Genomic DNA, 26,880 nt, shown 5'->3' on the forward strand with positions numbered 1-26,880 from the left:
TTGAAAATCTGTCCCAGAAGTTTCACTGTTTTTCTTGGAAGAGAGGTGGCCCCTCATGACCCTATCAGCAGTAATTAAAGGGCTTCACATGGACATGTAATTGGACTTGACTATAGCTGCTTTACTGTAGTGCGTTTACTGTCCTTGCCAAGTGACATCATACTCATTTGTTACCGGGAGAATCCAGCTATAAATCTCTCATACAGTATGTTTCTATAGCATTGACAAAGGAAACGATTCCCACAAACTAAAAGGCAACACAACGTGAATTATATTTCCGCAGCAGTATTCCAGATCCTTATGTTTATGTCCCCAGGGACATACAATAAAATTAGATATTGGGGGGTTTCAGCGTCTTTCTCAAGCAGGGCACGCGGCTGTTGACACACATGTTAAATGTTCCAAAATGCATTACCCCTAAATTCATTTCAGCCGACCGACATGAAGTGGAATTATCTTGCAAATTACAGATCATTTGCAGAAGTGATATAGACACAGTAATGGTATGAAAGACATTACAGCAAGTTTTCCACGAAGCTTACCTTCTGTAAGCCAATAAACAACGATATGCTCTACTATATGGAGTGAATAAAATAACAAAGTAAAAAAAAGGAAAGGGGCGAAATATGCCAGGAAACCTCAACTCATTAATAAACACTCAAAGTCACGACTGTTTGCTGTCCTGGCTCCTCAATGGTGGAATGAGCTCACTATCTTCCCGTCTTCTTTATCGACTATACCTTAAAGAAAGTAGCACATAGTAGCACTTAAATGGCACTTACTTATACCACTTTGAAGTTTAACTTTATTGAATAAATTGTACTTGTTGTTCTGATTGTGTACACATGGTTGAAGGCACTTATTGTGTGAGTCGCTATGGATAAAAGCTTCAGCTAAATGTAATTAATACTCAAACACATTCAAGCTGGAGAATATCCCCAACAAAAAAAAACACCATAACTAACTGTGCCAGACAATAACCACCAGCATTAAAACAACAAGACAACAACACTGCTCATTAGCAAACCTGCACGGAAACAACATGGCGGCCAGCAGCATCAGGAGGGTCAGGTCACTCCAAACTGCCAAAGCACAGCTTACCAGGCAACAGCAGCGCCAAGACATCCGCCGACAATAAGCACGTGAGCAAACGCAGCTTTACCATTGGTGGAGCGAAGGCGGAGTGCACCTGTAGGAGTGGAGCTGCGTGTCGCTGGCGGGAAAACTGCTTCCGGTTTGAAAAGCCGTTTGAGTCCCGCAGCTGATTAATTACTGAGACGAGTTCTGGCAGGATCAGCAGATTTTGGGGAGTTCTGCTTGTTTATTACTGCACGACATAGGACTGTGAGCTTCGTAATGAAACGCGACATTAGCTGTAGCTTGTGGCTTCAGACGGGTCTGCAGCTAATAAATTAAACCAGCGCGCAAGGCTCTGACTGATGGTTTACATAGACCGCCCAATCACACGAGGGTGCGTTTGATTTGTTTCCCGGCAGGTGGGATATCTTAATAAAAGTGTTTATAATATTTCACGACTGTGAGGTAAATCAAATCAGACAATTATATATGTATGTATGTATGTATGTATGTATGTATGTATGTATGTATGTATATATATATATATAAATATATATATATATATATATAAATATATATATATATATATAAATATATATATATATATATATATATATAAATATATATATATATATATATATATAAATATATAAATATATGTATATATATATATATAAATATATAAATATATATATAAATATATATATAAATATATATATATATATATATATATAAATATATATATATATATATAAATATATAAATATATGTATATATATATATATATATATAAATATATAAATATATATATATATATATATCATTATCTTTTTCAAAAAATACAAATATAAAACACATAGCCTATATGAACTAGTTTGAGTTCATTTCTTTGTATTTTTTTCAATACACTTTTCTCAACATCTCTGACACTGTTTGAGATGTAAATTTGCTTCTCTTGAAGCTGTAGTGCGTCAGATATGATGCACAGTTCGGCAGAAAGGGAAGAGGTCAGCAGTCTCAGTGACGCATTGCAGTCCGATGTTGCCTGTTGGCTGATCATCAACTCACTGGGTGGTCATCAGAAAATATGAAAAGACAAAACCCAACTGAAATACCTCATATTGTCAGAACTCATACGCCTATGAAACCACATTTCCTTTTGCTTTGACTTGAGGCTGATCTTTTAGGAGATTTAGGTCCAACTCAAACTTCTTGTCATCTTAAGGGACACATTGGGCAAAGGTCCCGGGCCGAAAGAGTTTATTAATTCATGGTGCTGGTGATCTTAGTGAGCTGGCGGCGCACACAAACTCTCATTTAGTGGGTCAACTGTCAGGACTGCATCTTTCCACTGGAGACTAAGTGTCTGTATGGGACATAATTTAAACCCTGTGTGACTTTTCCACACAAATATATGCTCCAGATCATCATTTCAATATTTTATTTGTTCTTATTATCCCTTCTGACTTTGGCCATCCAGGTTGTAAATGTCTTAAACATCTCTTATCTTATCAAACAGGACATGAGAAGATCATTACGAAATGTTTGTTGTCAATATATTTACCCTTTGTTTTACGTTTTCTTTCTTTTTCTTGCCGTTACCGTGACTTTGATGCACTTCGGAGGTCAGTGAACAACTCGTGTTTCGACATGCAGCATGAGACCGCGCTCTGGCACTGAGAGCAGACACTTGAGCACCCGTCAACAATCCTCCACAGCGATTTTCATTACTGCTGTTCGCCCCTCGAGCACGAGTGTATGGAGTATGATTATGGCACCGGTGGGTCGCTGAGAAGTTGCCACATAAAAGCATCTGCTGATGGTGGTGAAGTGGTGTAATCATAATGATGGCTCTTGGCTTTATATAGTCCAGGAGCAGCAGGGTGGCAGAGCGAGGAGTTCGTCCTTGAACAAGATACCAAGTCCCTATCAATACACAAGTGATATAAAACATCAATTGAAATCGCATCCACCATAAAAAGTTTAAATATGTCTCCGGCTTTCTTAAAAAATATTTTCTCGTCTAAAAGGGAAGTAATGAACATCTACAAATTCATTTAGAAAATACCAATTATGCATTTTTAAAGCAAAACGACCTCAAAAACCAAACCAAAACAGAAGGAAATTGCACTGAAAGAGAAATTTATTTGTGAGTTTTGCTTTCAAACTCATCCAAGGGAAGTTACAATTTTTCAAAACATTCTCCTGTCTTCAGCATGAACTCTTACATTTCAGTTGTACACTATAAAATGTCACATCTCAAGTGTCACAAACGTAAACAGACGATTACAAACCAGAGTGAACCTCAAAACAGAATCTGTGTACTTCAGAGCGGGTTAGGGTTATTAAAATCATAATCCAACTTTGCAACATACTGCAACACACATTTGCATGTGCCATTAAATCATTACATCAGCTTGCCCTTTTCTACTTTTACACAAGTATGTTTGCCATTGTTACTTGACTGCTGTGTCTAATAATGCTAATCACTGCACAATCAACAATTACATTTGAAGGCATCCATTTATCAAATTGAAGCCATCAAATTTGAACAGAGTTGCCACTCAACTTGACATCAATATTGTAAATGCCAAATTACACAATAGTTAAACCATGAGCAAATTGGTTTAACTATTGTGATGTACTAAAAGGCACTTTATTATCACACGTTGTAGAACACGGAGAGTGAAGATTTGGAAGTATGAAGTCACTTAAAGTACATACTAGGGCGTGGGCTCTATATTGTTGTAATACTGTTGTAACAATAATGTAATAACTATCAAGTAACAGAACTTAGCATAAAGTAAATATGTCCGCCTGAAGTTGTTTAAAAATGTAATAGACCTGTTAATGTAATAAACTATTTGTTTCTTTATCATTCACTACCAAGTGGTCCAACAATTCATATTTTCTTGTTTTCAATACGCTTCAATCATTACATTTTTACATAGATTACATTTTACATTTACAGGCTTTTTAAATTTATTTATTTTTTACAATTTTGAACCAGGCACATTTGTTTCGGACAGGTTATTACATTATACTTTACAACAATGAGATGCTGGCCTGTTAAGTTTGATAAAACAGAGATGAGGAAATCTTTCAATAAAGTCAGAACTAAACCAGATACAGAAAAAAATGGATCATCATTTTGCCATCGTCAAACGTTTCTCTGTATTTAGAACAACTGCATTACAGCAAACCTTACTTTGCCTCAGTCGATTCTCAGTGCGACGACGTGTGCGCCTTTCATTTTTGTTTCCGGCGATTGAGAAGTCGACCAACCCACCGACGCAGAACATTCTGCAGTGCAATCAGCACGAACGAGTGTGACCACTGATGCTCCCATTTACACTGGTTGCCCCAGTGATATAGTGCTGAGGTGTCATGCCATGGTAACAACTGCTGAACCGCAGAGGCGTTGTATACACTGCAGGCACTTCGAGGCTGTAAATCACAGCTCTGTTTTTCAGAGGCCTTACAGACGTTTAAATCTGCCCCTCTGGGCGTCTGTGGTGCACTGAGGCTGGACGTGGGACGCATCGGGTCCTAACCCAAAATGTCCAATGGGATGTTTTGTGAAATATTTCAGCAGGGAAAAGAGAGGAATAAGATCATATTGGTAAACATATTCTACAAGGGTCATCCTGGATGTACAAACTGTTGATTCTGTTTACTGGTGTCGGTAACACACTGGTTAAAACCGACTCATCTGACTTAACAGTAGTTAATATTAAAAACATGCCGTTTTAGTTTTTTTCTTCTTTTTTTGTGGTTTAATTATTATTGTGATGGAACAGGTGGAGTGCCTCTCACAAACTCCTTAGTTAAGTTTTGCACCAAAAATCTGCAACAAGGCTTTGTGGGATACCTCAAAAATCACAATTTTGCGGCGGGCTAACACAATGACAAACGAGCGTGTGGAATCGTTGCAGATGGTATCCACTAAATGTGCTCTTGGAAAAACTGTGGCCGCTGGAACAGTGTGGGAGGGCATCTTAAGAGTGGTTTTGCCGTGTTGATACAACCTCAGCCAACATAATCAGTAACAATGCAGCAAGTGGACAGTAATGCTGAAGACAGGAGAGGAAACACTTTTTGTCTGAGGGTTTGGAGTGGTATTGGTGTGTGTTTGTGTGTGTGTGTGTGTGTTTGGGTGTGTGTGCGTGTGTGAGAGATGGGGTCAGATTCGAGTCAGCTGGTGCCAAAAACTGGACGGCATGAAGCTTTCCATCTTGTCTGCGAAGAAACCCAGTGGCGCAAAGAGTGTGCTGAAGAACTGGAAGAGAGAGAGAAAAGCAGAATGAGCTTTAAAACCGCTCCTCATTTGTTCTTTCATAATGTTTAAGTATAAAATGCTTTTCTCTAAAATCGTATGTCACTCGTGCAGAATATTCTGTCTCAAAGCCTGAGGAAAAATCTTTTTAAAAAAAGTATGTTTCAAAAGGTAAATGAACATTTCTATAATATGTATTCAAGAAAAAATAAGAAACGTAGATGGAGAAAAAAAAAAGAAATTAAATTAAAACAAATCTTCAATCTACCATCAATCTTGATGTGTTTATACAAAGCAGCAATACTTTTCCAAGAATGATAATATTTAAAATGTTGTCTATGGAAAGTGTTACTGATCGAATTTGGAGATACACTTCATATTTTCTGACTATTGATTTATTAGGAGCAATAAAGATGTTGTCTCTAACAAATCGGATACAACTCATACTCAAAACCAAGAAGGAACAGCTCAAACACAAATGTTCTTGATTACCAGCAATTAATAGAATGTACATAATATGTTCTTATCATAAAAGATTAGGATCTAGGTTATAAAATATAATCGGTATGTGTATAATAGAGCGTTTCAAATGTACATGTTAGTGATTTCAGGTTGCTAGTAACATTGAAACGTCCTCTAAAATATTACAATACGGTTTCTCCTGAAACTACTTAAGGTGTCCTTGATACACTTGACACTTTAATAGCCTCATAAGTGGATGTATCATTCTGGCCAGACAAGTGCAAATCAAATACGCCTCTAATCCCATTTAATATATGAAACATAATCAACTGCTACGCTATACACGTCTGCTGTCCATAAATTAAGGATGGCAGACTGCCACCACCACCACTGTTTGGGATCTTCTGTTCATGAGCAGAAGAATCAGAAGAATCTGTTTTTCCTCAGAAGGCAGTGAGGACCTCTGCGTTCCTCCCTCGCTAGTTTTCACGCACTCCATCTGAACGTTACGCAAACCAGGCTGGCCGGGGCTGCTGTAAAAATCCTATCTGCACTCAATCTTTCCCATAACAAAAGGAAGAGCACTAGCTGTTCTCTGTGGCCTTGTTTTTACTACATGTCTATGTAAAGGCAGGCCCTAATAAACAGAGACCATAAACAAAGGATTTGCCAAAGTCAGGAGTGTGCCAAACTTGCTAAAAACAGATAACACAACACATCTATAATAAATAAACAGTCAAAAGGAAGTCAAGCGCGCATCCAACTTTTCTAAATCTTTATGGCTGTAAGCTGCACTATTATGTTAGAAATGGTGATAAGCTTGCATTATCCAGCCGTGGTCACAGATAGCTTAAGCTGGGCTACAGCTTGTTTTGGCGGGAAACACGGGCATTACAGGCCTACGACTCCCATGAGCCTCCAGTGTTACTGACAGTGATGGAAGGCAGCCATTGCCACGGGGGTTTCAAAGATTCAGGTTACAAACAACATGCGTTTAAAACACGGAGCCAATCAGAAATTAACCGTGGATGTCAGCATTCAGCCTACTTAAACCCAAGTTAATCGTTTGCCATGATAAAATAGTGGAGTATCTGAATCAGCATCTATAAATTGTACAGCAGAAACTTTTGAGATACAATGTGTGAGGCGTAGCTGAAGTACTTACTGCTTTGGCAAAGACACCCATGAGCTCAGGGAACTGATGTGTGAGCATGGCCAGCATGGCAGTGAAGGAGCAAAGGCCTGCTGTGAAGAGGATGAAGAAGGGAAGCTCTTTCTTTGGGTACACAGACACCTCGTGGAACGCTGGAGCAAAGACGAGAGCAATCAGGAAAATATACAAAGTCGTAGCCAGTTAAGCAATAAAGATAAAAAATGACGCATTTTGAATAGAAGTGGGGTTCAAATAGGGAGAGGGTAATTGGTACTCGTTACATTAATGGACTGCATGCAGGCTATTGTACTCACAGGGCAGCAGCTCCCTATCTGCTGTTTCTGTGCATCCTGGGTAAGGGTAAAACAGATGACCCTTCTCCAGAGGGTAAGGAATTATCCGGAAGGCTGTTAAGCGGACAAAGGCACATTGAGTTAAGATGAATAACACAACAAGTGTGACTTTAACAGCTAACATAATTTTCAGTAAATCACTAAAGTAGCTAAATATTGTACAGAGCGACAAGACACTAACATCAAAATGAAATATAACATTCTTCCTGTGCTTCGTTTGAGGAATGATCTAATTCCTCTCGGGCTGTGCGTGCATGACTCACAACGCAACAATTTAAAAATGACGCGCAGAAGAAGACACTTTGTGTCTCTGGTGGCCCAGCTCTATTGAAATACTGTTTAATACCGACTTCTGAGCATGCACTGGATGGGATGCATTCACTTTCAATAGAACCAAAGAGAAAAGTAGGATTTTCAAAACTGAAATAAAAACAACTCATTTGCATTAAATGAAACAAAAAAACAACACATGCGTTGGTGTTCCATAGAAGTAGTAAAGGTGACACATACTGCCCTCCCAGGTGCAGTGTAGTAGGTTTAAGGCTCCCTCTGCCCTTTTCCAGTGCTGCAGGTGGAAGAAAGCATATGCCACTGCTTCGCTGTCACCCCTCTTCAAGATGTGTTCTGGAGGGAGGATCAGGCTCTTCATCTCTAATAAGTACTGCAGACAGGCAAAGGAAGAGATACACAACTTTGGGTCAGTATACACTGCAGTTTCGAAATGCTTTGTGGTCTCCTGAGCTCTGAAAAGAACCGCAGAAACGTCTTTACGTTAAAAAAAAAAAAACAGCAATCCCAAATTTTTTTTCTCAGGCAACCAAACTACAATTTAAGAAGTCCTAGTGGATATTTCCATTCTTCCGTTCAACAGGTAGTTGAAAGAGGCGACTTAAACGGGTTGTTACATTATTTACGCTGGGTGCGAGCACAACAACTGTTCTCGCAATGCTCGCCCCTTTGTGATTGAAAACAAATTCACACCGTCTTCTTGTTTCTCAGTCAGCACTTCACTTATTATATTGGACAATTCCCCCCGGCCAACTCCTCGGTGGATGCAAACATATTTTCTACACGTGAGGTATTTGTTGACAGTTTTATTTTGCAATTGTTCAAGACGGGGTGGTGGGCGAGGGCGGGTGACGCTTTTCCAAAGCTCTCCAAGTGTGTGTTATTGTTACAGTACAGTACATTCGTTCCATGAATGTGCAACACCCCTCGCTCGCCCCTCCTCTCTTTCCCTACTGTGTAAGTTGGGCCCAGTGAGTCAGTCGGTTCGGCGTGCTGACAAAGGCCCACACGTCAGAGTTACGGCCAATAGAACAGGTCGGTTTTCTGGCGTGACAGAAAGCAAGCAACTCGAAATAACAACAGGAGCATATTGTGTTCTGTTTTTTTCTATAAACATACATATTTCAGATTGAGGCCTAACTTCATGCATTTATGTATGCTGACTTTGATGGCATCCCCCTCGATGTACTTTGTGTCTGTGGTGCCCAGTGTGGCAGCGGTCTGTGTTAAACAAAACCCATGTGCGGGGCTGCGGGGCCCCCTGGGATGGATTCCCAAGCGGCCAGCTTCACAGCGCTCTGGATCTCAGACTGACACTTTGGGAAGGTTACCCCACAGCTAATCCTGTCTAATCCCCTCCATGGTCACAGGCTCAGCCAGCCATCCATCTATCCAGCCAGCCAGCCAGACCATGCTGCTTCACCCATCTCCCCCTGCCTTGCCCTCTTCCTCCACTCTCACCCTTCATGACCACAGCCTCTCCCGGGCACGTCAACCCGGATCATCCCAGTCTTCCTCCAACCCGCTTTTATGCTCTTTTGGGTCCCATTGTGCCCCCCCCCCCACTCTGTTATCTGTCTTCGGCCAGCTATGTCAATGTCGGTACTCTCCTTTCTCTACCTCATGGCTGAACTGTGACCAATATTCATATAAAATATTTCCGTATAGTGTTCTATGCAGACAGTTTTCCAGGCCCGCCTTACCCCTCTGCTGTGTGCTCCTCACTCGCCACCTCTTGACTGGGACTAAGAGCTCAATCAAGCACGCACCCACCCAACAGGTGTGAACACACCACTCCTCACTTCATTCGGGCCGATCCCGCAGACCGTCATGTCTTCTCGCCTCTTCCCTGTCTGACATCCCCTGTAGCCGCTACAATGGCCGGCAGCTCAAGGCAACCAGAAGCTGCTTGTTTGACCCTCTCACTTATCCTGTCTGACTTGCTTAAATCAGCTCTCTCTGCTCCAGCCAAGACATTTGACTGTCCACCTTTATCCTTCTCACCATTTCGGTCTTCTTTTTTTTTCTGAGCACAATCCTTTGACCATCCTCTACTCTCCCCTCCAGCACCGTGGCACAGCCAGCCAGCTCAAGGGGGAAGCCGACCACTTCTCTGTTTCAGAGAACGCCAACTGATTAAAAAAAACGTGCATTCATTGTACACGAACACTTAAGGACACGTGTGAAGCGTGACGAGTAGGAAGGTAATCTTAATTTGAGGCCTAATTTTGAATATAAGATCTGATCATTTTTGACAATCTGACAGCGAGCCGATTTGCCATTTTGGGTCCACTGGGATATTTTACAGATTTACACATATTAGAACCTCCACATCATTCGGTTGCTGATAATGAATGAGCAGTACATGGCACCCATGTAGATCTGGGTCCTCTGTGGTTCAAGATTAACCATTTAGAGAGGCTGGCTGCTCAGCTGTCCCCCCTTGCATGCCACGGCATTAGAACTGGTGACACCTCAGTCCTCTGTGCTGGCCGACCACACCGCCCAACCCCCCTCCTCGCCCCCCTCCACCCCCTCGTCCTCGGTCCGCTTCTCCACTCCCTGTCGCCTCTTTGATGAAGGGATTGAGTTTCATGTGTTCTCCTTTTATCCCTGGGCAGTCATAAGCCCAGAGCATAACTCATAAGCTGCCTTCTGATTCTAATCTGCAGCACTTTGCTTCTCACAATGGGACAGACAGGCAACAATGACAACAGCCTTGTAGTTGCTCTATAAGGGCCAGACAAACATACACTTGTACAGTGAAAGAACAAAACAAAAAAAAACAGGTGTTGCAGATTAAGAATCCCATAGTCAGTAAAAACAGCTACTAGTTACTCCAACCTCTACTGAGGACAGTGGCAGGTAACTCACAGCGTTTATTCCAAAGTGGGCCAGGATGAGGCAAATTCCTTCAGACTCTCTTTGCCTAGTCTCAATCGAACCTCATCCGTCTTAATTTAAAACAAAGCCACTACTGCTGCTCCGTCTCAAATTACAAACCAAAAAGCCAATTTCAGAGGTAAACTTAGCAACGGCCTGCATTTCTGAGTCTTGACGGGCCATCCATGAGAAGATGTCAACCGGAATGGGGTGGGATGATAAACCGCCTTCCAAAGTGGAGTAAACTAGCGAAGGTAGATGGGATCGGGTCACCGAGGCTGCCTCCAAATGAACACGTGCGGACCAAAGTGGTGCTAAATGTAAATGTGCAACAGATTCAGATAGCAGGAACACTTGATCAGCTGTCTAAGCATCCGGCAAACTGTCAGTTTCTTAACCACTGGCGGGTAGAGAGGCTGATTGCAATGGACAGACAGACGGAGAAAAAGGGTGACAGAGGAGGAGGACAAATAGAGAAAGACAAGGAGGAGGGGAGAAATGTAGAAGGGAGGGAGAAGGTAAATAGGGGCGAGAAGAGAGCTGCTTAGGGAAAGGCGGAAAGGGGTCGTGTGCACTCAAAGTGACTGCATGTTTACAGCTTTTTGGGCAGTTTGAATAAACTCATGTGATGAAGCCTCATGTGATATTCATACATAATCTCCTTTGCATGCTTGATAACACAAACACACACTAAATGCTTGACATTTAATAATGCAGGATAAAATCATTTATTTTACTGTATTTAATAGACTAATTCTTTAGTTGAAGCCCTACACGATGGTGTTATTTTCTTTGACGATGACTTTCTCAACCGAGTCAACTCTACACAAGAGTACAGTATTCAGCACAAAGGAACTTTCAGAAAAAGCCCTTTACAGACACTTCTTAACAAATTCCAGCCCGTGTGTCTAAAAAGGACACAGTCACAGGTGCACTCATCAAGCCAGACAACACAAAGCAACAACCCGCCTCCCGTCCTTCCCCACTGTTCCATTTTCACATACAGCGAGGCAAAAAATCGTAACACAACTCAGTTAGGAGGCCTGAGTAAGTACTAGATGCCGGTCAAACGCTGAAAGACGAGCTAAGCAATAACCCTCTGTGAGAGGTGTGTTAAAAATGCCCTAAAGTTGACAGTGGTGGCCAACATCAGACTCTCTGTTTGGCTCAAACAGGGGATGAGGGAACATGAGAGGATAAGAAACAGGATGAGGGTACGTGATGAGAGGAGAGAGGATGGCCGCCTCTGGGCACAGTGGGGAGGGAGCAGTTGGAAAGACGTTGAAAATGAGGGCCCTCACTTTCAAAATCAAAGGCTGGATCAAAGTGCTGGCTGACACCCCTGCACCAACACTCCCTCACACACACAAACACACACACACTCACGCACGCACGCACGCACGCACACACAACAATTCTCTTTCTGTCTTTCAGTCCGTGAGATGAAACAACACCACACTACAAAGGCTAATCTGAGACAAACCTCTGCTGCAACTAGTTGTGTATGCCTCTGTGTGTGCACGTGTGACATCTAATCCTGTGGGAACTGATGGGAAAGACCAGAGAGATATCCAGTTGTAGTCCCATGTTCTCCCTTGTTCGGTTGGACAGAGAACTGCTCTGCACTGGGACCAATCTGTTATATATTTACAGTTTTTCTTGGCACCCAAATGGGGAAATTCAAACTACACTACCAGACTACCAGTAAAAACACAGAACACGTGTATGATTAAAAAAAATCTGACGTGTACCAGTAGGTATTGATGAGGGTGAATGTGTCCTTTAAGTATATGTCATCCCATTTATTTTTTTTAATTTAATACTAAACACAACAATCAGCCATATTACTGAAATACAGACATAATAGACACATGAACATAAAAGCTCTAAAAGGTCCTAAGATGACATGTCAGGTGTGATCAAATGATTTAAATAAGCGCAAGTATTAAGACCTACACTGACACCTGCTGTTGAGATATATATCTGGATGAAAAAGACTCTCTTTGTAAGTCACACTACCTGTTACTGCTGCTGACATAACTCACATATAATATTGTCTGACTGACGGTTTACCTGGCTGCCTGTTTTTCTTGTTACTTCTGTTTGTGACCATGATGCATTACAGACATGTGAGACGTGTGTAATCAGACTAAATATAGAAATAATGGGATTAAAAAAAAATCTACCCACAGCACTTGCAGCATAGCAGCCGCGTGGATGGAAATATAGTTTGATGCATACATTTTATTGAGTGTGGATCTAATTCAAAAACAAGTCTTGGTCCTTGTGGAACAGGAACAAGCACAACATTTAGAGATCAATAGGTTTTCGCGGCACTCGATTATTATTAGTCTGATAACTGACCTTTGGCACGTGTGGATTGAACTCAACAGCTCTGTGTATGGCCTCCACAGCATTCATCTCCGCTGTGCTTAGCCCTCGCCGTGACGCAGCCTCTGGAGAGAACCTGAGACAAACAAAGCGTGTGTAAGAGATACTCCTGTTGGATTGTATGCGCGGCTCAAAAGATATTTCAAACTATATGAACCGATATGGACACATACTTATCTGATACAGCTCGTGCTTTCAACAGTGCAGATGTGTAGCATATAGTGGCTGATTTTGGCAAGCTGATGTCTATGACAGAAGAAGAAATTAGGGTCACGTGACAAATTTCATACATTTTCAAAATTGGATCAATGACACTGAACTCAGTTCTGTCCAAACACAATATGACGTAAAAAAATAAGTTTTTTTTTTTACTATTGTTATTGCGTTCAGTGTTACCATCATATTTGGCGAGGACTGCTTGGACATCAGCATATGCCTGAAGCTCTAGAAGAGCCTCTAAGAGGTTTTCATGTATATTTAACATTCCCAAAAGAGGAAACTCCTTCATTAACTGTAACGAGAAAAAATACCATATATTAACAAAACAACTTGTCAACAGTAAATATGTTGCCTCCGTCACTCAGTTGCATGCATTATTCCACAAATTGCACACCATAGCAGGAAGCATTTTGAGGCCCTTTCCTGAAAGAGTCACGTTTTCAACATAAACTCACATCTCTCATCATTTTCACTGCTTCTTTAATCCGGCCCAGCTTGCGTGCACACATTGCCAGTCTGCGTTTAATGTATACCAGTAAGTTGATATCTTTTCCAGCTGTGGATGGCAAAAAGAAAATTCAAGACATTGAATGCACAAAACGCAAAAAAAAAACATGGATTGAATTGTATCATTATGTATAATACAACTTCAAAGTTGAGCAGAGGAAAAGCATCGACTTATTGATGGAATATACATACACTTGGGATTACATTCTCGATCACAGGTAGGCGTGAACAGATGTGGTCTATTTTATTTATAGCACAATTCGTGGAGTGGCTCAATGTGCATTTTGAAGTGCTGCACGGGATGTGGCAGTACATTGGGTGTAGTTATTCCTCAACTAGTTAGCTATCGTCCTGCTCCTGTGCCTCGTGGTTCAGTCATAGAGAAAACTTTATGCAAATTAAAATCCATTCTTACCAATACTTAGTGCTTTTTTGAAGAGGCGCTCAGCTTCTGTGATGGTTGTGGCTTCTTCCTCTGCTAAAAGCACATAGGCGGCTGCACATCTGCACACAAATGTAATGTTTGCATGCGCATGAAAAACGTAACAGAATCAAGGACAATTTGAGAATGAAAGTGCCCAAAAAAGGCTATTTTATGACAAAATTAATGTATACGTAACTGAAGCAAGCACAATCACAGACAGTTGCTTTGAGTATTTCCATTTCGACAGCATTACAACCGTTTAAGAAGTTACAGTAGTATGTTTATAGATATAGTATTTAAGGAGAAAATATGCAACAGTGTAAGAGCAGGACTCACTCATGGTTCATTTCTATGGCCTGGTAAGCTGCTCTGATCCTGGCTTGAGGATTTCTCTCCCTCCAGGCTTTCTGCATCACTGTTGAAGTTTCGACACGACTTATTACAGATGCGACCAAGCAACATATTTAAATGCAGACGTGAAAAGCAAAAATGAATAAATCAAAAAGCGGTTCCTTTAGAACATTTATAATGTACCAAAGAAATCTCTGCCAATGGAATATGGCAGCAGTTTTTTGTTTGTACATCAAAACGACAAAGAAATATAACAGATATATTATATTACATATTTTCTTAACTGGGGATTTAGTCTGTATGTAAAACTCACCACCATCTTCTGGTCTTAACTGCGGAGTGTCTCCTGTGAAGAAGGTCTGGTGGTCTTGAGCCGACAGGTTCATATCATAGTATGTTAAGGGTTCCTTCCCTGTTACCCATGTGTACCTGTAGTGTGAGATGTAAAAGAAACAGTTACAGTTGCTACAGTTTCTTGTTCCACAATAAATCAAATCAAATTAAACCAAATCCCCCTTCACCAAAGTATTTATAAATAGTTTGACATTGTGAACCATCTTCAGTACTATTAGAACCATTTTTCTCAGTGTAATACATATCTGAGTTACACATACCTGTTGTATTCTGCTCCTCTGAACAGATTCAACGGGTTCCTCCAGACCTTACACTCTACCGAAAGGAAGATATTAGTTATTAGTGCTTGTGGTATGATGAGTAGCATTGCTGTTATAGCTTGTATTATATACATATCTACCAGAAACACTGGGCCTCGGCTCTGCCTCTCCATTAACTGATGCAAACAGACCAGTCGTGGCGCTGCTCTCCACTCCACCCAGAAGAGGACGCAGGTGACTCACTGACACTTGTTCAATGAACGAGGTCCCGTATTTACGAAAATACCACCACTCAAATATCTGCAGGGAGAACACACACATTGACAACATGCTTGACAAAAAGTACATGATGAGAGGTAAAGGTGATATCTTAGTGGCCATAGCTATTTTGGGTTGGGTATCGAAAACAACCAGTGCCTAGCGGACCGAAACGCAACGCAGATTTCGGTGCCTGAGGCAATTAAAATGTGTACGTCAGAGCGGAGGAACCGCAGCTGATCGGCAAGAACAACGGCAGGGAGTTCTGCAGGAGAAACGCTCCAAGCCGCGACACAAAGTGAGATAAATAGGAGACGTGTTTATTCCGCGGTTCAGAGAATCCAACAGTTTCTGAGTGGAGTTCTGTTGCACATGGTCCCTATCAGCTGTTGCAGCACAAACTCTGATGTTTGTGCTGCAAAAGAATTCCTGAAGTTTGAAACTGTACAGTTTGTTTTGTATTTATTAAGATTTATTTAAATATAAACTGTAAACTGTTGTTAACAGTTAATATATTGTAAAAATGTTGAAGCTGTAGTTTGAAGTCAAGTGTCTTGTATGTATTTATATTCATAGTATACTTCAAACAGTTAATATATTCTTCAATTAGAAGAAAACAAAAATCGAAGTATCGGTTCAGGCACCGGTATGGGAAAAAAACACAAACAATACCCATCCTTATAGCTAATGCATCACTAAACCAGTGGTTCCTTTGGATTTCACTTGTGCACCTTAAACTCTGTTCAAATGCCACAAAGCTCTGTCAAAATAATCCCAATGAATTTAAGAGCAAGAGAGGCTAATTGTTTTGTTCAAAAAGTGCCACTTTTGTTGTGTCAAAAATCTGTCCATCTTGTACATTACATGGCATTTTCCGTTCTGCATACATTTTGCTAAGCGTGAATCAATACAACACTTACTTCAAAATAATTCAATAATCAAGCATTTTATCTGCTTTATAATATTTTGTCTCCCTTCCCGATGGCTTTGCAGTCTCCAGTTTAGCAACCACTGCAATGAATTGATGAGAATAATTTTTCATTACAGCCTTGCATTTAATAGTGCCCCTTCTGTAAAACTAGGCTCCACTCACATGTGTCTAATTTTAGATTCCTGAATCCGAAGTTGAATTTTGGGATGAGGTTATTGCAAATTGTGTCGACCAAGAGGCCGACAAGCAAATATTATTTTTTGCAAAGGGGTGATTATTTAACATGTATTGGATGTGTGTGAGGAATAACTAAATCGATAACTCACAAGGATGAGTCCAGAGATGAGAGAAGAGGTTCCAGTGAGAGCCACATAGAATTTGGGGGTCAGTGTATTCAAAAACACTGAGGCTGAAAGAAGAAGATGAAGAGGGGACAGTCAGGTTAGTGTCACAATGCAACCAGAACTGAGAGCAGTTAATGTCTACTGTTGTGACCATGAATTAAAAAGCAGGTCAACAAAATAAAAACCCACAATGGTAGTGGGTCTCGTGCAGCTGGTGACATGTAGCCACATACAGCATATTGATGACACGAAGACCAAAGCAGCCGACTCCGTAATAAAACAATAAACTACCGAACTATGTCTACTTAAAATATAGCCTGCTGTCAGAACATAATATCTCAAAGAGCTGGCAAGAGACATGTAAAAACTCGATTTAAATGTGACCAGAAAGTCGCCACTTTTGTGTTTGAATGAGTCCGACACCCAACTGTCAAACCAAGAGCTCGCGCTCGCTGTCAGCGATAGCCAGACGCACGAAGGCTAACAATAGCTAGCTAGTAGCTGCAATAATTCACCTGAGGTAAGAGATTCCTGTAGTTTCAGCGGGCTCCACAGGACGTATATCATGATCAGCACCATGCCGAACCAAATGAAGCACACGTAGGTCCATGACCAAGAGAGCCAGGACTTTAATTTCTCTGTAAATCCGAGAGATTGGGGATTACTGCCAGCGGTGTCCTCCATGTTTCTCCGGATGCCTGTAAACAGAGGAGTCACGTGATCGCGAAGGAAGATGACTTCTATTTTGAAATCCGTACAAAGATCCGTTTCCGGGGTGAAGAAAAAAACATATTTTTTATACGAATAGTGTTGTTTACTTATTGTCCAAACATAAATCATTAGTACTATACAAATGTCTTGCAGTTGAGTTTGACATAAATTAAAGTTTGTGTCTGGCTTTAGAGACAAAATGACTAAATATGTAACAAAACAAATAGACATTAATTGGATCAGATCCAATCTAAAATATTGAATCAACAAAGTGCTTTTTAATACAAGCAATTAAGCCACTGTACTTGAGTGAGAAGGAATTTATTATAATACACACATAAAACAAATATTGTACAGTACTTTTCACTCGACGCATTTGGTCCATAACATCATAGTTACTGGTGACAATGATTATTTAAAAAACCAAACCCAATTCTCGAAATTCTGATCTATTTTTATAAATGAAATTACCCAACATAATAAAAATAGTGTGTAATTAGCTCCACCTTCAATAGCTATTCCATGAAAAAAAATGTTTAGAAAATATTTAAAGGAAAAAATAAAGAGGCCATTGTGCAGAGTACTTTCACTTTGGATCAAATTAATATATGTTGCTTGCTTTTAATAGTCCAAAATGTTGTTAACAGGAGTTACCTGTTGTTATTGCTTATCTTTAATATAGGGGTGCAGTTCCCCTCCATATAACAACAAAAAAGGTGGATTATGAGTGCTTCTTCTTTTCATATTGCCTCAGGTGACAATCATCCAGATCTTGTATTATTATTGTGTTCAATCAATATAGCATTTATTATGAAAGATAATATACAACAGAGAAAACGGCCAAATCTTCTCATTTTAGAAGCTGCAATGATGTTTGGTATATTTATTTAATGAGTGATTAACCATTGATTATTCAATTTGTTGGTGATTTAGTTTCTGCTGATCAAGTAAGCCATCAGCACAATTAGGCCGACTGATGGAAACCATTCACACTTCATTTTAGTCTGTGCTACTATTCATGACCAGTAAGTGGCGCTATTACAACATTAATGCATTCACTTCTGATGCCATCTACTGACTGCAGGTGGAGACAAAAATATCAGTTTTGTTTACATCCCCAACGTCTGAAATCATTATAATATCTTAGAAATTCATGATTTCGGCTATGTAAGTACTCTTTCATTTGAAGCTTTTTCTCTCATAACCAAACTAATTTTGCAGGCCTCATCTAAAGGTCCCCTGGCCTCGTTCAAACTGCCAAATCATTGTACATACAGTGTAGGCCACTCTATTCCTATGATTTACATAACCATAGATGCACTTTGTCAAAAATAAATAATTCAGTAATATTGTTGCTAAAAGGTAGAAATATATTTTTGGATGTACACAACCTGCAGCACTTCTTACCTGGTGCAATCGACTCACATCCCAACAGAGCAAGAAGAATATATGTGATTTGTTGGAGTGCATTTTAGTCGGAGGTTACAGCCACTGAATGACAGAGAGCCAGATTTGGTCCTGCTCACACATGCCCTTGGGTGTTTTCTGCCTGATGCTGATGGACAAGCACACGCGGGGTTAAAGGCCTGTCATATAAATCAGGTACAATCACTTTAGAGGTGAAAACATGCATGATGCCACTGACAAGGAGGAAGAGTGGGGAAAAGAAAGGAAGACTATAAGAGGAACAACAGAGGTCTGTAGTTATCGGGGGTGTATAGCACGACCTGAATGTCTGAATGTATTCCAAGCTGAAATGATGTTTCCAAATGACCTCGGCTCAGTGACTCATTCTTTGATAAAACATACATGTAGCTTCCTGGAATATATACCAGATAAACAGTGTTATCTTCTCTTGTATTTACACTGCACACCTGTCATCAGTTACATGGAGACAGCAGTCTTCGATGAAAGCAAGGACATTTGCAGAATTTCTGTATCCATTGTAATCACACGTCTTGATTGAAAGAAATCATTTCTAAAACATTGTATTCAGGACAAGGGGCAAAGGTTAACTACATTTAGTAAGTATTTTAGTAGTTGACTGAATTGAAAATATAAAACACAAGATTTATATAAAATTTGCAAGCAATGGGCAGTAAGTGTGACATGACCTGAACACAATCGGTCAGCCAGTGACCAGCCACGCAGAAGCAATATCTCTCATCATTCTGCAGTCACCTGTATACTTAAGGTTCATTTACAATTTCACGTTTCGCATCCATCCAGCCATTCTGGACTTCTTGTTCTGTTTAGTTTCTTTCTTTTCTCTCCCCAAAGCTTTTAAGAGTCCTCTAATCATACATAATTAATCAAAGTTTTCACTTAAATGCACTGCATTTCTCACTCTCATTATTACTTAAGAGGCTGCTCTTTAAAGCTTGAAAATACCCGGCTTTCTGTTGATCATATTGTTCAATAAGCCAGCTGGTACAACAAACAAAGATGTACAAGACTAAAAATACACAAAACATGCATCAATATTTTATCATTTCAGGCTTGAAGTAATGATATAATTTCATTACTTCGAATGAACATTCTAATTAATTCTGCTTGATGTAAGTGAAACATTTTAGTACAACCTGAGCAGAGATTTAGATGCAATGCAAATTTAATGAGTATAAAAGTTTGCTCTGAGCACCATAGTGCATATTTACATATGTGACTGGTCGTTTGTCAACTGTATTTGGTGGTCCCTTCTGATGGAAAACGTTAAACTTTATGAAACTGGCTCTTGTCTCCCACACTGCTTTCTCTTTGTGAGTTTATATTACTTGTCTCCATGAAGGGACTCTCCCCTCAAGAGTCATTTCTCTCAAAACACTTCATTTTCAGAAAATGTGTGTTCTTTTTTTTGCATCAGGAGACCGTGCCGTTTTGACCACATCTGAGAAGCAATGGTGCCGCAGAAAAATGACTTCCTCCATGACAAGCTCAGAGACCATGCAGCAACATTTCAACCTTTTTCTCTGTAAATTTGTGAGGACGAGTGGACATTCTCTGCTGCTGTTTCATAACTACAATAATGACTAATTTAAACCACATTATGTTCCTTCAGAGAGACGAGGCATCAGTAAAACAGCAGCAAGGGAGATGCATATCATGCACACTTTACATTTCTCATTTTGATTGATGGGAATATAAAGCTTCTGAGAAATCTAATGAATAGCCTTGCATGCCAAATGAAACCTAAAACATGAAGCTGAATCATCCTCATTACCAGTGCAAGCACTGGTAACATGGGTATGAAAACGCAAAACATGGAATAACAGCGTTAGAGTGCAGCAAGCAGCCTCTCATCCAGTGTGTACGCTGGCTTCTTCATTGTATACAACTCCGGCCAACTGTAAATATAAATGGAAGAGGCAGAGATGAATAATACATATGAATTACCTTCATGCAGTCTGGGTCATTTTTCCAACCCCCATCTGCTGCAAGAACATCATTTTTAGAAACAATAAAATAGAAGGCAAGGTGCATGGATAAAAACCGCAGGTATTGTAAGCGAACACCACTGTGTCAATAGTTGCAGGAGCTTGAAAGGTGTTACAGGGCTTTCTGAAAGGTGTTAAGTGGCGTGTAACGGCAAACAAAAGCAATGGAAGTCTTTGTACACTTAAAATTAAAGCTGCAAATATTCCGCCTTTTTAATGTTAATAAGGCTTCATGTGTTTAAACTGTGAGAGGATGTCTGACGTCGTCACCCAGACGAGGTACTGTGTTCCCTTATACTGTGAACAGCAATACACCAATCAAATGGCAACCTCAAATGAGCTCTGCAGTCCCCCTGTCACTGTTTTTCTTTTCTCAAACATACTATTCATATCCTTGAATTAATGTTTTTATAATTTGAGAAATGAACACACCTGGTTGTTCTGATCGAACTGATTGAAGAGATCTCCGTACATTTAGATCTATGTCGAGTACACTTTCAGTTTTTCTTTTGAGCTTTCAGTTCAAAGGACCTTCATCAGAAAATACAGAGTTTAAGTTTTTTTTTGTACTCAAACTATTTTTCTGTCGAGTTTTTCAAGGGATCTCAAGTGTCAATCGGCCCTCCGTATTTACTGCACAGGTCTACAGCCCTGCTAAAGGCTCTGTGAGGCTGCACTGAGGCACAGAGGCGCCTTGAGCTAAATGCTAATACTGGCTTAGCTGTAGCCTGGCAGGGGTTGGCCATTATAGTTAAGTGTGTTAGCATTTTTAAAGTACCTTTTTTCTGTGGGTGAAAAGTCAAAGTAACACTGAAGTTAGTCGGACTCATCGCTTTGGAACCACAAATGTTTGTACAAATGTTCCTATCAATCCATTCCACAGTCGTTGATACATCACAACCTGAACCAATGACCAAGTGACAGATGTATTGCCCTTCTTGTCGCCAGCGTGGTTCTTCGACACAACACAACGATAACAGACGAGGGACCCAACAATTCACAGATTCACAAACCTTCACTCGAAACCATCAACATTTCCTTAAAGGTACCTGACTCCATTCACAGAACCTGATGAGGTTTGACTGAGAGCGTTTGACAGCGCTTAGGTCTCTGTGGTTTGAGTCCTCCATCACAGTCAACGGGCCTTGATTGCAGTTACTGCTGTTGAGAATCAGGTAACCTTTATGGGAAGGTTTCAAAGATGACTCATAGGCAGGCTAATTTTAGAGGGCTTTGTGCTTTAGATTGGCCTTGAAGTATACAATTATACAACATGAAACACAGTGACACACACAAAGAAAGAGATACACTCCGCTTCATGTAAAGTCTCAATGAACAAAGTAGAAGCAAACAGCCTTGAATTGGAAGCAAGTTTTGAATATTTAGATGTGCTTGACATGATTTACACAAATGGTTCCTAGCTGCTCAGTGGGTTTAATACATTTCTATGTCACGCTAACAATAAAATATGTGGAATAGGATGATTTGGATGGTGGGTCTGAGTATTATTTTAGACAGATGTAAAAAAAAAAGAAAAAAAGACCAACCTCGACCCCAAGTGCATGTGACAAGTAGAAGAGACGTGAAATGAAACTGTCACAAGCTTGTTTCTATGGAACCAGATGTGTTGATCAGGAGTCATTACACAATACAGGTTTTTCTAATGATACAAATATGGAGCTAGTTTATGCATCCCTGTCTGTAGAATAAATATCTAGTCATAAGTGTATGCATTGGGCACTGCTACAGCACTCTCACGAAGAATCATTTTATTATCTGCAGGAAACTCTTGAGTTGCTTCCCCAAAAACAACAGCTGAACAAATCTCAGGTCAGGTTATAAAAATAAAAAATATATGCAAAAAAGTAAGAATAAAGAAAGAAATTTAAGTTATTTGTTTATTATGTATGCGTGCATAAGAGATAAAGAGCAAGTGCACATATACACAACTGTATATGTTGGCCATTGCACCTTGTAACTGCTGTTACCAATACACTAATAGGCTGTGAGTTACAAATGATGTTACTGATGACAAATAACTTCAGTACAACCCAATAATTAACTGCGGGGTGTAGCTTGGCCCACTTGAAGCATCTTTTGAGCAGTTTTGATTCGAATGCCTGGACATAATTCAACTGTTTTTCCTTTTTTCTTCAAGCCAAATCTTTCTGACCAATACAGCCAGATGTTTTGAGTATTCAAATTCTTATTTTAGAGGCCTCCCAAAGACATCTTTGACCTTTTTTGAAGAGTGAATATAGTGGAGAAGAAGAAACAAAAAGTAAAGAATTGAATTCAATAATTTTCAAAAATAATTGACCAGCCAAATGAACTGCTTGCTATTATATTATACTGAGTGGCCAATTAATTGCAGAAACAAAGATTAAGGGATTGAACTTTAGATAAGTAGTATGTATTAAGAAAACATATATGTGGAGTCACTACATTAAAAAAACAACCACAACTCTTGTGTTAGCACAGTGGAGAGTGATGGCAGTTGGATACTGACTGAAAACAAAACAACAAATTAAACCACAGCTCGTTTCACAACTGTGTGTCTGACCTTTACAGCAACACGAGACACGTTAGTGTCACCTGGACAAAACCTTGCTGATTAACACGGACGTCACTACACTTTAACGTTACCTGGCCATTGGTATTTGAGGTGGAATACTAAGTCAGATGTCAGGCACAACCAGATTCAAACTGACAGCATGTTGGAGAGAGGCTACCTTTCACATCCGTGAGAGTCCCATATTCTTTTCACATGAAACTAAAGTCTGCCGTAAAGTAAAGATCATGCTGCTTAAAGCCCAGTGACAAAATGTATCTGAAGTGTCGACAAGTTAATTGTGTCCGCCCCCCCCCCCTCCTCCCTCTCCCCCATTTGAAAAATATTCTAGAGCAAAGTACTGTATTTTACTTTAAATGCACACGCCATGATGACAAAGTGGAAAGCTTTTACACTCTAAGAAGATCAGTGCTGTACATACTGCAAAAGCTATTATGTAATGTAGCCTGACAATATAATATGAGTCAAATGTATGTAAAATAAAAGGGTGATGCCGGTCGATGCAGTATGGACTCGATGGGCAGACAGAGAAAGATTAAACCATAATAGACATCGTGAGTGTCCTGGCAGGGTCTCAGAACCTCCCGTGAAACCCACAGTGAGTCTGTGACCGTGCGGCTTAAAGACTACTAACACTGATCAGCTCCATCTGCAGAAAGCAGCAGCCCATTAAAAAAAACTACTTAACGCTAAGAAGAAGAAAAAAACAACACATTTTCGTTTGGGGAGAGAGAGAGAAAAAAAAACAGTATAGATTCTGTCTTTGAAGTGATGTTTTAATTTTTTTTTATACTGTGCACATTTTGTGTTTCACAGAAGCTGTGCATTTCCAAGTTTCTTGCCATCTGCGTAAATGTGATACCTCTCCTTAGTACAATGAACTGGAAATGGAAGCTGTGTTTCATATAATCCCCAAATCCATCCAACTCTCACATCCTATCATGCAAATTCGGTGCAGTTTGAAGAGAATCCGGTCTTCCAACCATATGCCTGAGCCGTGTAAAAGATACAACAATTTATTATGCATGCATTGCACCAGGCTTATGGTAATAAGGTATTAAATTAGTGCTGGACATTATTGCTCTACTATATCACTTCTGCTCAAAAGATTTTCATATAAGTCACATGAAACAGAAAAAGAAATGAGATTTTAGAACTGATTTGCTAGCAAGCTGTACCAGAAACAGAATAACATTCGACCATTCAGATTTATTCCGCTCTGGTCACAGTGGAGGAAAAATAATAATAAATGACATTTACTCAAGTACTGTGTCATAAGGTCAATTTTAAGGGTTCTTGTACTTCCCTTGAGTTCATGCCGCGTTTTACTTTTACTCTATTACTCTATTTACGAGGCAAATATTGTACTTTTTACTACATTTATTCTAGAGGATTAGTTATCAAGGTTTTACATTTGAAAAACGGATCATAAGCTTAAAAATGTAACATGTTTTTGGTCCAACCCTTTGTGTGTTGTATCTCCTTTTCACATTTCAGGTGAAATGAGTTGTCGTCAGTCCCACAAAAGAGAAGTTTGAGGCCCAAAGAGGTCAAATCAATAAATAGTACAGAAAAAATAAGACCACACAATTTTCTTTATTCTTTTTTATACTACCATTAATCATCTCACAGCCCCTCGGATTCATCTGACGAGCCTTTAGAGGGGCCTGCTCCCTAGGTTGGGAACCACTGGACTAAACTAGCTGACTGTAGGTAGTTATAACACCTCAAGTAGTTAACAGTATCCTTACGATCTAATAATGTTAAACAGAATCAGTCACAGGAGACATTTATTTATGTAATGAAGGATTTTGAATGCAGGTCATTTACTTGTAATTTAAAATGTTTATATTGCGATATTTGGTACTTTTACACAACTGAAAAGTTTTGTTTTAAAATCGTATGTCTGTACAGAGAATAAAGTCACTGTAGTTGGTTTAATAGTATTTACACATGAACTAACTCGTTGAAGAAAGTGCAAACGAAAGCTGTACGACAACATTGCAACGTGTTCAACGTCAAACAAAAACCCAAACTCACTAAGTTCAGTGAACTTGAGAAAACAAGTTCAATCAACCACCATTGATTGAACTTGCTTTGATTCGCTCTCCATTTACACTCTCACCTCAAATATTCATATCTTAATTTATTGATGTAGTAATGCGAGGACTGTAGTGAATGCTAACCTTCATTCTGATAAACATCAGAGGCAACACACTTGATTTAAAGATCCCCTCCGGACATGTTTCAAGATGTATAAAATACTTTGAATAATAATTGATGTCTGATATAGCTTTTCCACACAGAACGTTAAGTTTTGACTTTCTTTAAAGCTCTACTCCTTTTCCCTCATTGAAGAATCAAGAATCTATAAAAAAAATGCAAATGTAATCTAAGGAAATCATGTTTCTTTAGAAACCTATATTGATTGAAACTCAGTCATTCAAAACATTTCAGACATTTTAAGAAGACTTGGCATTCCTAAAGCGTACAAACATCAAGTTGATGATACAGTTTTACTTGATTTCGCTACGTTCCTGTCTGACATTTCATCATCAGTCCCATGTGTTTACCTGGAGCATTTAACAAAGTCAGCAATAACACGGAAGCTAACGTCGGGTTTTTGTCACATATACAGCGCATGCCAGGGACGTGCGGTCACGTATGTGTAGAACATATTTAGTCTTGCTGATTGGCATAAAAAGCAGACAGTACGTCCCTCTTAATTAAGTAACTGTGATTTAAATGTGCTAGAGCTTGTTCTGCCTTTGCTCTTCGTCTGCTCTTTTAAATGGACTTTCACAAATAAGTCAGACATTTTTGTCCAGAAGGATAGATGACATAGATAGATGACCATACACACACTGCAGTTGGCCTATTCTTATTTGTATTGAATGAGTCTGAATTGGGGAATTGCGACAGCAAATTAAAAGCAGAGGAAGTGCGCAAAAGAAATGCGCTCTTTCTCTGAGCCGCTATAAATTAGTGGAATCAAATATGTGCAGTATCTATGTGTGTGTAAAGAATGCTGGTATGAAATAAGAAAAACAACCAGTCGTTAACGTGCAACGTGATGTTTTACCTGTTAAAGAGCATAAGTTGTAGGTTATTAATTGTTATAAAGTTTTAACCATGACTAAAGTTCAAACCATGACAGTTAAGTAACTACGACCGCTTTGCCCTCAGCAGTAAAAAAAATAAATGTTGCTCCCTGCCAAAGAGCAACAACATTTGTTACGGCTATGCGCCGGTATGACGGTATATGACAAATTCATACCGTAGAACCGGTATACAACACGTTGTTGTAGTCAAAAAATCATATTGGTTCATATAAACATTACAAATAAGTTTACATAATGAATGTTTTAAGTTTGATACGAAGAATGGAGTTAGTACTAGTCATGTATTTACTTAAGTATACATAACAAAAAAAACTTGAGTCAGTAGTCCTCAATTTAGGCCTTTTCTTTTCCACTAAAAGGATTTAAGTTCTTTAACTAAAATGGTTCAAGGCAATCCGTTTCCTTAAACTATTTGAGTTGACCTTACTCATCAGGTTTTACAGTGTGCCAATTAAATGAAAGATTCAAGCTATTCGATCAGGTTCATGTTTTTGTAAACGTGACTCTGAA

General features: G+C 39.6%; 1 protein-coding gene across 2 annotated transcripts; it reads right to left on the minus strand.

Moving 5' to 3' along the window:
* Nucleotides 1–3,198: 3,198 nt before the first annotated feature.
* Nucleotides 3,199–17,243, minus strand: st7l (suppression of tumorigenicity 7 like). 2 transcript variants are annotated; one of them, XM_068594384.1, is made up of 15 exons: nt 17,047–17,243; nt 16,514–16,596; nt 15,139–15,298; nt 14,999–15,053; nt 14,698–14,813; nt 14,370–14,448; nt 14,025–14,113; nt 13,558–13,658; nt 13,280–13,394; nt 13,057–13,129; nt 12,857–12,959; nt 7,832–7,982; nt 7,283–7,375; nt 6,981–7,120; nt 3,199–5,356 (listed from the first exon to the last, which is right to left on the minus strand). In XM_068594384.1, exons 1-15 carry the CDS (start codon nt 17,213–17,215, stop codon nt 5,261–5,263), a joined length of 1,623 nt encoding a protein of 540 aa, XP_068450485.1. In that variant the 5' UTR covers nt 17,216–17,243; the 3' UTR covers nt 3,199–5,260. The 2 variants fall into 2 exon arrangements, with proteins under 2 accessions (XP_068450485.1, XP_068450483.1); XM_068594382.1 differs by having other exon boundaries at nt 13,057–13,394.
* Between the last annotated feature and the right edge of the window lie 9,637 nt (nt 17,244–26,880).

Source organism: Clinocottus analis, unplaced genomic scaffold (genome assembly GCF_023055335.1).
Source record: "Clinocottus analis isolate CAN_PGR_092001 unplaced genomic scaffold, fCliAna1.0.p SCAF_3, whole genome shotgun sequence".
Classification (NCBI taxonomy): domain Eukaryota; kingdom Metazoa; phylum Chordata; class Actinopteri; order Perciformes; family Cottidae; genus Clinocottus; species Clinocottus analis.